The 12,467-nt window shown below is 47.1% G+C and overlaps 2 protein-coding genes across 3 annotated transcripts in view; one reads left to right on the top strand and one right to left on the bottom strand.

The window, feature by feature from the left end:
• OGG1 (8-oxoguanine DNA glycosylase) overlaps positions 1-12,467 on the top strand; it is a 235,649-nt gene that overhangs the window by 24,399 nt on the left and 198,783 nt on the right. The window lies entirely within an intron of this gene.
• CAMK1 (calcium/calmodulin dependent protein kinase I) overlaps positions 1-12,467 on the bottom strand; it is a 44,280-nt gene that overhangs the window by 7,440 nt on the left and 24,373 nt on the right. For both annotated transcript variants that reach the window (XM_060239348.1, XM_060239349.1), the window contains exons 5-8: positions 5,012-5,138; positions 3,049-3,124; positions 1,622-1,734; positions 1,458-1,536 (exon numbers count right to left, since the gene is read on the bottom strand). In XM_060239348.1, the coding sequence (XP_060095331.1) occupies positions 1,458-1,536; positions 1,622-1,734; positions 3,049-3,124; positions 5,012-5,138 (395 nt within the window). The remainder of the gene's footprint in view (positions 1-1,457; positions 1,537-1,621; positions 1,735-3,048; positions 3,125-5,011; positions 5,139-12,467) is intronic.

Genomic DNA, 12,467 nt, shown 5'->3' on the forward strand with positions numbered 1-12,467 from the left:
CCCCCCCCCCCCCCGAAACAAGTGACTTTTGTCAGACTCTCAGAGGAAACATGATAGCAGTTTAGCAGTAAGTGTCCAATGCATCCCTATGAATAATATAACTGAAGGTCACAAAGTAGAGATGTTGGGTGCAGAACTTCACAAACAGCTGCTTGAAGTCAAGAAAACAGGGGTTAAAAGAATGAGAAATCCAGATCCTGCACCAGAAATCTAGATTCTGCAGCCCAGATTGTATCTTTGTGACTCATTATGTAGGTCTTCAGCATGCTTACTAATATATGCAGCTGTTCAGAATTTGCCCAGTACTCAGTGGGAAATGCTTCTGTGAAAATATATTTCGGATCTGGCTGTTCATATACAAAGAGCTCAAAGGCCTGGATGTATAAACATAAGAAGCTGTTTTACACGGTCAGACCATTGGTCCATCTAGCTAAGTATTTTCAACTCTTAACTAGAAACAGCCCTCAGGCAGAAAAAAAAAGACTTTCCTGATGCCTGATGCTGAAGTAACTGGAGCTGCTGGGGGTTCAACCTGTGGCATGCAAAACATGTCCCCTGTTACCAAGCAATGGGCCCTTATGCTGAAAGAGACCCCTGATCCAGCTGTCCCAGTAAAGTTTACCCTGACAGACACCAGATCCCCAAGACCTGTGGTAGAGACCTTCCCAGTCTTTCTGTATGAGACCCCTTGCTAGCAAGAGATGTTACGGATGAACATAAACTTCTGCCTGCGAACCCTGTGATCTTCAACCAAGTTATGCCCTCCCTCGTAACAGTTTCACATATTTAGCCTCATGATTACCTGATCGGGTAGGACACTACCATTTAACAGGACATGAATGCTCCCAATTCGATGGATCAGATGGAAACCAAAAGACAGTCCTGCTCCACGCCACTCAAATGAGTCCATCTATTGTCTAGATAAAAAGCAGCCCCATGGCACAGAGTGGTAAAGCTGCAGTACTGCAGTCTGAGCTCTCTGCTCATGACCTGAGTTTGATCCCGGGAGAAGCTGGGTTCAGGGAGCCGGCTCAAGGTTGACTCAGCCTTCCATCCTTCCAAGGTCGGTAAAATGAGTACCAGCTTGCTGGGGGGAAAGTGTAGATGATTGGGGAAGGCAATGGCAAACCACCCCGTAAAAAGTCTTCCGCAAAAACGTTGTGGTGTGACTTCACCCCAGAGTCGGAAATGACTAGTGTTTGCACAGGGGACTACCTTTACCTTTATTGTCTGGATACCAGATTTGTACCCATCTTCTAAGGATCTTAGGGTTGCAGTCATAATTCTCCTTTTTCTCTTCCATTTTATCTTCTAGCAACCGCGTGAAGAAAGTTAGGCTGAGAAAGAGTGACTGAGTCCAAGTTCATCCAGTGAGCTTCATGACTGAGTGGGAATTTGAACTTTAACATGCTACACTGCCCCTGCTATTAGTTCATGACTAATGGATTCCCCCTTACCATGGATGTTGTAGTGCTTGCTCACAGGTATAGCGCTTCATGGGGTCCCTTTCCATTAAATGCCGGATGAAATCTTTGGCTGGAAGTAAAAAAAAGAGTGAGAAAGTGAGCAAGTGATAGCATCAGTGTCTCCCAGGCCCAGCCCCACTCAGATTTCCCCTCACCTGATTCTGATATGTCATCCCAGTAGGGAGAGTCAAATTCATACTCGGCCTTCAGGATTTGCTCAAAGAGCTTGGTGTCATTCTCATCATAGAAAGGGGGGTAGCCACATAGTCTGAGGGGAGAGATTGGGGACAGGGCACATGTGACTAGAAGGCACTGAGGGAGGGGAGGAGGGGTGGGGTAAATGTGTAAGCCTGGGAACAGGCCAAACAGAATGGAGAACTGAGGTAAATGCATGAGGGAAGGAGAGAAAGAAAAACAGATCAGGTTATTTTCTGGTTGAGCGGTCAGGGGTAGTGCTTATAGAAAGAGAGGCATGGCTTTATTAGGGCGACTAGATCCTCACCCGGAGAGGGTGTATACACTGAGACCCCAAGCAAGTCTGTAGCTTTGGCATTTTCTCATTGGTCATCCCCCCCCCCATCTGCTGTGTGTCATTGCTGCCTACTGCTCAGTCAATCTATCAGTTCATCTAGCTAAGCACTGTCTACTGTGGCTAGCATTGGCTCGCTGGCATCTCAGGAAAAGAAAGGTCTTTCCCAGGCTGCACCTGCTACCTCAGATCCATTTTTAAAACAGAGACTGAACCTGGGAAGTTCCACATACAAAGCATGGCCCCTGCCACTAAACCATGGACCTCGCTCCCTCTTGCAAGGCCTAACAAATGGCAGAAGGAATGTGCGACAGAGAGCAGCAGAGTTGCTCAGTGCCTCTGAGCATTTAAAGTACACACTATATCTGGGTTGAGGGCATAGCAACCCTATCTATGATGGTGTCATGCAGCCATGGTACTGGATATTGGATATACAGTTGAGCATCCTCTGAGTGCAGCTTTCAAGCAAGTCTCTAGGACTTTTATGAATGCAAATTCGGAATTGTCTGGTCACTCCTCAGAGGGCAGCAGGAATGAGTGGGATTTCCAGTGGTGAATCTCTTGAGTCTCTGGTACTGACATCAGAAAAGCAGAACCAGCCTAAGCTTGGGCACATGCCACTGGACAAATGTATGGGGGAAAGGAAACTTCCCAGGCAAATTCCCCAGAGGTGACCCTATTAAAAACTTCTCAAGCTGTATGCGGAGGTGCAGTGAGGGACACACAAATTAAAGGGCAGACTATTTATGGGAATACTCATGAAAGTGCCTTTTACTGAGTCAGACCCATCCATTCAAATCAGTATTGTCTACTCTGACTGGCAGCAGCTCTCCAGGATCTCAGGCTGTCACATTGCCAACTGCTTGACCCTTTTAACTGGAGATGCAAAGCAGGGGCTCTATCACTGGGCCGTGTCCCTTCCGAGATGTACGGGGCACAACATCACCTGACAATCTGCTCCTTTGACAAACGTGCACTCGGGAGGGATGACAGAACCCAACCACCCAGCCCTCTCCATCTCCCTACCTGCCTCCCAGCAAAGTCAATACATACAAGATGTAGGCGATGACTCCAATGGACCAGCAATCGACGGCCTTGCTGTAAGGCTTCTGGGCCAGCACTTCAGGCGCTGGATGAGGTGCATTGAAGAGGAGAAGGAAAGAAGGTGACCCGTTAGAAATGGAACAATTGCATTGACCTTAATCTGAGTTTTTATTAGCAAAGGTAGCCCTTGTACTGTACTAGGAATCTCCCCCTAGGGTTTCCTGTCCTAGTAAATCTCTTCAGAGAGGTTGGCTGCCTGGCTTCTGCATTCCCCTACATAAATCCCCAATCTTGACCCAACCAGGTCACCTGCCCAGCCTAGTCTGGCAGCCTAGTTCAGCTCCCTCCCCTGATTAATCTTTTTAGCCCTGGTTTCTAGCAATGCTATGCTCGGCCAAGGGACTCCCTTCTAAGCCCACTGATCTTAAGGGACTTAGAATAGTACATCTTTTCTTAGAACTGCACTGAAGGTTCCTTTTCTCCCATCTCTATTCCAGGGAACTGTATTGCGGGGGCCAGATGCAGCCCTAGTTCTCAGTAACACGGCAAACCTGAATTTAGGCTGTACTATTTCAGAATACCAAAAGGAGGAGGAGGAGAGTTTTTATACCCTGCCCTTAACTACCCAAAGGAGTCTCAGAGCGGCTTACAATCGCCTTCCCTTCCTCTCCCCACAACAGATACCCCACCCTGTGGGGTAGGTGGGGCTGAGAGAGCTCTGAGAGAACTGTGGCTGACCCAAGGTCACCCAGCTGGCTGTATGTGGGGAAGGAGTGGGAAATCAATCCTAATTCTCCAGATTAGAGTCCTTCGCTCTTAACCACCACATCAAACTGACTCAAGGAGCTCACAGAAATAAATATTTCTCCATACAAAAATTATTATTATAATCTCAGCATAAAAAATAACACAAGGAGAAATCTTCTAGCCTACCTTTCTCACTAACATGTTAGTGTTCTATGAGCCGAGAAGTCCTCTTCATGTGGATGAGTATTTGGTTATGTGAGCCCCTCCCCATCTCTACTTAGAAGTGCCTCAGCTCATGGGCAGGCTTACCGCCTCATTATCTCCCACCCTTATCGAGCACCTGTCTTGGTCAGCTGATTTGTTGGATTACAGGCGAGAAGAAGAGATGCCACTAGGAATAGCGCATGCCAGTCACTGAGACTTTGATCCTCTTTCTATTGCACCGTTGTCAGCCCAGGATAAAGTGCAGCGATGAGGTGACCTCATCCTTCGGGAGAGACACTTTTGCTGCGTGTGCCCACCCAGCCTTCCCTGCCAATTCCTGATGCTTTGTGTCCTTCCATCTCCAGCAGAAGAAAACAGAAATCCCTCAACTGCCACTCTCCTAATGAGGAGCCCTTTCCAGCCCCAAGCAAGAGCTGGTTCAAACACGAAAAAGTTTTCCACACTGGCAGCAGTTGTGCAGAAGAAGAAAATATATGCACAAGCTATGTATAGAACTTTCTGTGCAATGATAATTCTTGTGGGAACACATGCTGCATGGCTGCGGCCAGGGCTTTTTTTGTAGCAGGAACTCCCTTGCATATTAGGCCACACACCCCTGATGTAGCCAATCCTCCTGGAGCTTACAGGGCTCTTAGTGCAGGGTCGACTGTAAGCGCCAGGAGATTGGCTACATCAGGGGTGTGTGGCCTAATATGCAAAAGAGTTCCTGCTACAAAAAGAGCCCTGGCTGCAGTCAATCAATTTCGCAGCCCACAAAAGATGAACTAGACACATTGATGATGCTTGCGTGTAACAGTGTGCCCATGGTTTATAAGCTGTTTCCTATGGAGATGCATTGCCCCTGTTTTAAAGAGACCCCATTTTAAAGAGGAAGCAGGCTGCAAGGAAACCAGGCTCAGTGTCCTAATTAAAATCCCACACACGACTGAGTCATTTTCTCTGTAGGTCAGATCTGCCCTTTCCATATGGGAGAGGTGGGATAAGAGGCTCTGCAGCTCACCCACATAGCCAGGAGTCCCACACGCTGTGGCCATGACGCTGCCAGAGCCTTCGATCTTGGACAGCCCAAAGTCACTGATCATGATTTTGGAGTCTTCTTCCAAACTGTAATAGAGCAGGTTCTCGGGCTGACAGGTGCAGAGGAAGCAAGAAGAAAGGATTAACAAAATATAAACAGCTGTTTGTCCAATATGCATCTAGAAAAAGATTGAAGGAAAGATGCAGAAGGAAAGCCTTGAAAGGAGAGGTTTTGAAGCTTCTCCCCCAAACAAAACAAAACCCCACATTCCATTATCCACATAAAGAAAATAGCAAGCAGAGTTCAACCTGGCCCCACACAGAACATACATGAAGCCACCTTATATTGAATCAGACCGCCGGTCCACCGTAAGAACATAAGAAGAGCCCTGCTGGATTAGACCAATAGTCCATCTAGTCCAGCATCCTGTCTCACTCCCCTGCTGTTACCACCTGCGTCTGAGATCCAGTGGGTTAGTGCCTCTGAACATGGAGGTTCCCCTCAGTCACCCTGGCTAATGGAGTCTCCTCCATTAATCTATCTAATCCCTCTTTAAAGCTGTGGCCATCCATATTTTAAAGCTGTGGCCATCACTACAGCCTCTGGAAGCAAGTTCCATATTTTAATCACTCTCTGTGTAAAGAGGACAAGGCCAGTATTGTCTATTCAGGGTGGGTCTCCAGGGTTTCAGGAAGAGGTCTTTCCCAGGTCCTTTTAATGGGATATGCTGGGCATGGAACCTGGGCCCTTCTGCATGCTAAGCAGAGGCTCTTCCATTTAGCCCTAGCCCCTCCCCAACATGGAAAATAAATATAACCAGGGGTGGAATTCTAGCAGGCGCTCCTTTGCACATTAGGCCACATAACCCTGATGTAGCCAATCCTCCAAGAGCTTACAAGGCTCTTTTTTGTAAGCTCTTGGAGGATTGGCTACATCAGGGGTGTGTGGCCTAACATGCAAAGAAGCTCCTGCTAGAATTCCACCCCTGAATATAATATGCATGATATATGCTGCTGCAATCTGATAAAAATATTTCTGAAAGCTGGCCTTGAAAAGATGAGAGGGCCAGCACTGCCAGTATAAGGTAAACAGTAAACCTTAGAAATCTGTTTGCGGGTACAGAGATCGGTGTGCTGGAAATCACTAGCTTGCTTGCAGACCTACAATTCTAGGAAAGGGGCAGAGGCTGCAACAGTTAACCCCTTTTTACAAAGAGTGTGGTGTAAATGCCTGCAGATGAGGGCTTGCTACATAACTCAGGATGCCTGAAATCTAACTACACAGGAAGACTATGTGAACAAACAAAAGAGAGAAAGTCCTCAGACTGTTTTGGAAACTTGGTCAAGCAACAAAGAAATGAAAATCAAAACAAAAATTCCTTTCCACCCTTCTGGCCAGAAAGCTCCTGCACTCTAAGGACCAACTAAGGAAACAAGAAATGTCATTTCCGCAAGAGAGCCCTGGAATAGGCCAGGCCATTGAGTCATGTTAAATTATTCCTGACTAAATATGCTGATATGATGCCACCTGGCAGCCACAGTGTTGCAGGAAACGTCTATAAAGCCCTGAACTGGATTTCAAAACTATGGAGCAGAAAGAAGAGGGCTGGATTTCTATGAGGCTGGAACATTATTAGGTTGTAATCCAGTTTTGGCAGGGCCAGATTCGTTTCATGGATCACTGAGGATTCTTTAATCCAGTGACACTCATTCAGTTGTTGGGGATTCACATGCAGCTCTTTGACAGGCCACTGGTGGCTTGTCTGAGCGCTGTTCCCCAACATGACAACTGCCCCATGTCTCAGGAAAGTGGATAAGGCCCCTGCACAGTGGGGCATAGTGGAACCAGTTTGGTCTAGTGGTTAAGAAGAAGAAATTGGATTTATATCCCACCCTCCACTTCAATTTTCAGAGTCTCAGGGTGGCTCACCATCTCCTTTATCTCCCCCCCCCCACAACAGACACCCTGTGAGGTGGGTGGGGCTGAGAGGGCTCTCACAGCAGCTGCCCTTTCAAAGACAATCTCTGCCAGAGCTATGGCTGACCCAAGGACATTCCAGCAGGTTAAGTGGAGGAGTGGGGAATCAAACCCGGTTCTCCCAGAAAAGAGTCTGAACACTTAACCAATACACCAAACTGGCTCTCAGATATGTGTATGAACTCTTTATCTGGGAAAATCGGGTTTGACTCCCCACTCCTCCACTTGCAGCTGCTGGAATGGCCTTGGGTCAGCCATAGCTCTTGCAGGAGTTGTCCTTGAAAGGACAGCTTCTGTGAGAGCTCTCTCAGCCCCACCTACCTCACAGGATGTCTGTTGTGGGTGAAGAAGATAAAGGAGATTGTAAGATGCTCTGAGTCTTTGATTCAGAGAGAAGGGCGGGGTATAAATCTATGGTCTTCTTATGCTTGGAAGTTTGTTCCCACCAGAGCTCCAGCCAGAGAAGCCCTCCTGAGGTGCAGACCTCATGCCAGGGATGGAAGTAGAGGTGGATGTTTTGGTTGACAGTAAATGCAAATGTGGTTCTCCATGAACTGTGGAGTGAATACCACTACTAAACTATGAAATGGGCAGAGTTCCTGACATTTACAGTATCCTGAACTAAAGGGAGGGGCCATGGCTCAGGGGACGAGCCTCTGCTTGGCATGCAGAAGACCCCAGGTTCAATCCCTGGCATTTCTAGTTAAAAGGACCAGGCAGCAGGTGATGTGAAATACCTCCCTCTGCCCGAGACCCTGGGGAGCTGCTGCCAGTCCTAGCAGAGAATACTGACTGTGATGGACCAAGGGTCTGATTCAGGATAAGGCAGCTTCATCTTTTCATCTTTTCATGTGCTTCATGTGGGGTGTAAATTAAGGTTAGGGGAATACATGTCCATTTCCTGCAACTCTCCTATGTAGTACCTAGAGAAGATGGTAAAAACTTGGCCTTGCCACACGTGACACTGAATCCACTGTGGGCCCTGTCCAATCAGATGTGCGCTGGGAGTTCCATGTTCCACAATTATGGAACATCCCCAGAGAGATGCGCAGGGCACCTGCATTGGCATCGTTGCTTTTCAGGAGGCAGCTGAAGTTATTCAGGACTGCATGTTGGTGGATTCAGCTTTTATTATTGGCAATCTTAATTGGAATTTATAAACTGTGACTTTTTATGGGTTTTCTAATTGTGGTTTTTCTGATGTATAAGTTATATAGTGAGTTTTCACAAGGGAGAAAGACGGCTAATAAATTTGATAAATGGACAGAAGATTGAAACTTCCAGTGACTGAAACTTAATACCCAGGTGTGTGGAGGCTGGATTCATATTGAGACTCCAGTGTGTGGAAGGGGGGCTTGCTTGCTCTCCTCTGCCATTTACCTGAACTGAAACCACTCCAGCTAGCTGCTAATGGGGAAACGTGAGTGAGTGGACTGTTTGGGATGGGGGGAGTTCATCAGTACATGCAAGTACATGCAAGTGTAGTTCATCAGTACATGCAAGTTTCCCCAACAGGGCACATGGCAGCTTTTTGAGGCTGTTTCAGTTTTGGGAAAATAGCATGGGGAAGGTGGCTTCAGCCCCACAACCCCCTTACCAGGGACCTGAGTAAATCGGGCTCTCACATGCCTGAGAATTAAATTCCAAAACTGACTGGGATTTCCCTTACATGTCAGGTTTGATAGGAGCCAGGGCAGACCAGAAAACAGTGTAGTATATGATCAGGCCTGCACGCTCAGGGATAGAAGAGGAGGAGACTGGATTTATACCCCACCCTTCACTTGAAATCTTAGAGCAGATTACAATCTCCTTCTTTACCCCTCCCCACAACAGACACCCGGTAAATTAGGTGGGGCTTAGAGAGCTCTGAGAGAACTGCTCTTAAGAGAACAGCTCTGAGAGAACTTGTGACTGATCCAAAGTCACACTAGCATCTGCATGTGGAGGGGTGGGGGATCAAACCCCGTTCTCCCAGATTAGAGTCTGCACTCTTAACTGCTACACCAAACTGGATAGAAGAGCATCTTCCTAATCACTCCATCCTGAACTTTAGTGTCCAAGGCAATCCTGCTAGAGAGTTAGACCATGGGGTGCACACATCTTCCCACACAAAATCCCTCACAAGCCCCCAAACTATGCCAACAATACTAATTGGGAGCGGATTCACTACATGACCCTGAGTAGGTTGCTGCCTCTCGAATATGTAAGATAGGAATGCCAATTAATGTAGCTGTGAGGAATTATGGGAAATGAAGGAAGTCTAAAGTAATCTGTGTGTTCAACATGGAAGCTAAACTGGTAATAGTGAAACTATTTATGATGAAATGCAAATGGCATTGTTCCTTATTTTCATCCTTTTGACATGATGGTTTGCATCTGGACAGCTATGGGTCTTTGTAATAACTCTTAACGTATGCATAACCCAGATTAAACTGGAGACACAGACTGCTTTCGCACATGCTGAACAATACACTTTTAAAGCCACTTTCAGTGCACTTTGCAACTGGATTTTAATGTGTGAAATGGCAAAATCCACTTGCCAACAATGGTTTATTGGATTTATATCCAATAGCTAAAGTGCATTGAAAGTAAATGGAATGTGCATTATTCAGTGTGTGAATGCGTTCGCAGTGTATTTAATTCCAGCAGATCTGAGTAACTGTTGATCATTTCAACATCTTTGCCCACATAGTTTTCAGGAGGCTGAGCAAGATCCCAAAGACCTGTCAGGCATGGATTTGAGGAAGAACCAGCACATTAGCTTGATCACTGGCTCTAGCTGAGTACAAGCTGTGCATTCATCTGAAAACCAGTGACACCCCACAGCTCACATGACTGCTTTCTACAGGACAAGTAGCAGATTTGAAGGGGCACCATTTTCTTCTTTCGAAGACTATTTTCGTACCATCTAAAATACCTCTAAAGACTGGCACAGCGACAATGATCTAACCACAATGGTCTAGATAAGGGGCAGCCCAGACTACCAAACCGAGCTAGGATTTCTAACTTGTTAAACAGGTCGAAGTGCCCAAAGGAAAAAAGATAAGGGCAGAATTTATCGGAAGGGTGGACATGCCAATAGGTTATTTTCCCTGAGAGAGGCTTGGCAGCACTGCACACTCAAAGGCTGAGGCTGAGTCTGTGAAGCAGCACCTCAGACTCTCTATCTGGTATTTGCAGAACAAGGCAGGTCCCTCTTTCTCCATACACGCTGACTCCTGGAAGGCTGGCTGCATTTGATGAAGAGGGCTCTAATTCACAAAAGCTTATGCTGGAATACATTTTGCTAGTCTCTGAGGTAGCACTGGGCTCCTGTTTTATATAATTGCTACCGGGCTACCTGTCTAGAACTGGATGTCTAGAGTATGAACAATGCAGGTAGTGCTGGGTGGTATTTGATAAAGAGCCAGGCAAAAGGCCAACACAGAGAAAAGAAGATCAGTCACAGAAGAGAGGCTTCCCTGAAAGACTACGAATCTTCACCTGTGGCAACATGTCTCTAAAGGAGAATACTGTATGGGTCCTTCAGGGCAGGTGTCCCCAACTTTGCTGAGCCTGAAGGCACCTTCAGGATTCTGACACAGAAACTGAAAATGGCTGCCACAGGGAGCGTAGCCATGCACATAAAGGAAGCCAAAGTGTAGGAGAGAAGAACCACAATTTAAAAAAAAAGAAGAGTTGGGTTTTTATACCCCCCTTTTCACTACCTCAAGGAGTCTCAGAGCGGCTGACAATCTCCTTCCCTTCCTTTCCCCACAACAGATACCCTGTGAGGTAGGCGAGGCTGAGAGAGCTCTAAGAGCACTGCTCTTGAGAGAACAGCTCTGAGTAACCCTGAGTAACTTGTGACTGACCCAAGGCCACCCAGCTGGCTGCACGTGGAGGAGGAAGGGGAAATCAAACCCAGTTCTCTAGATTAGAGTCCACCACTCTTGATCACTACAGCAAAAGGTACACTGGGAAACAGGAGTGAGACAGAATAAAACCAAAACTGTGGTGGCAGCTGCTGTTGAAACAAAATGTTATTTTAAGTTGCCCAGCCAGTCGGATCTCCAGTGGCCAATGAGAAGCCCTGATGGGCAAGAGCTCCCCCTGGCCTACCCCTTTTCTAAAAACACTTGGTAGGTGCCAGGATACATGTTGGCAGGCACCGTGGTGTCTGTGGGCACCATGCTGGGGATTCCCACTCTAGGGCATGCCCATGAAGCCTAGCCAGCATCCCACATTAACTATATACCCCAGAAGAGGGTCAGGCAACCTCTTTAGCCAGAACACTTAAAACACTATGTCTACCTGTGAGATGCTGATGTGCCAGGAGTGGGAGGAAAGAGCTGAGGGGCTGGACTTGGCCAGGCACATTAGGAGCAAGCCAGGCCTCAGCAGCAGTGCCAGCACCACCACCAGGACCCAGAGGGCAGCTGCACAGGGCCCAGGAAGGAATGGCGAATATAAGCTTATGCCTGTCACCTCCTCTGAAGCCACCCGTTCTAGTAGTGCTGGCGGCATCTCAGGGTCTTGCTTCAGCTTTTGGGGTGCAGAACCAGCCCGGAGTGGAGAGCAAAATTGTTGGGCCAGCCACCATTTGGCACACAAACCAGTAGGTAGCCTATCTGTACTACAGAACATTCCCTTTGCAGCATGCCAGGGGCTCTGCGGTAGACAAATTAATGTGAAAAGGGTTCTCTGAAAACTGAGAATGCGAAAAACCACTGGCTGAGTGTATTTAACACAGCTCAAAAATCTTGAGCATTTGTGCTTTGAAATCTGACTAAAAGGTAACCTTGGTCAGGAATGGGCAGCAAGAAGTGAGCTGTGTGACGCACAGAAGCTTATATGAAAATAGAAGTTGGTAGTCTTTAAGGTGCCACTGGACTTTTGTTTGATTTAGCTTATTTCAGGCCTGCTTTGTGCAATGAACACTTTGAGGCTCCATAAGCTAAATAGGTCAGTGCTGGATACAAAACAGCACACTGAAAGAAGGGCAACAAGACAGTTTTAGAGCAAGGACAGACTCCTGATATCTGGGAAATCCTGTCAGGTTAGCATCAGTCAAACTGCGGTAAAAAGAGCTGAAGTATGTTATTGTCTGAAGATCCATTTGCAGCTTCTCCGGGAAAATGTCAGCCGTGTAGCTTTACAAGGTAACTTGCTCGTAGCAGAGGTTGAGATGTCTGATGATTTTACCCACAGTAAGACCAGAGTCCAAGGTATCCACCGAAGAGCTATGAGATGGTGGGGGTGAGAGGCAATTGGAAGCAGAGACCTAGTGGGCAACAGCAGAAGGCTTAACCCTTTCTCTGCCATTATCATTCTCGCTGCCAAAACCCCTCCCCTCCCTAATTCTGGTTTGCTGCATTGTGAAAGGAAAACAAGAAACAACGGAAGTGTGTACACACACAGACACGCACATGCAGGTGTGTGATCAGTGCCGGATTGAACCCTATGGAGACCCACAGGCAAT

This window comes from Heteronotia binoei, chromosome 5 (genome assembly GCF_032191835.1).
Source record: "Heteronotia binoei isolate CCM8104 ecotype False Entrance Well chromosome 5, APGP_CSIRO_Hbin_v1, whole genome shotgun sequence".
NCBI lineage: Eukaryota > Metazoa > Chordata > Lepidosauria > Squamata > Gekkonidae > Heteronotia > Heteronotia binoei.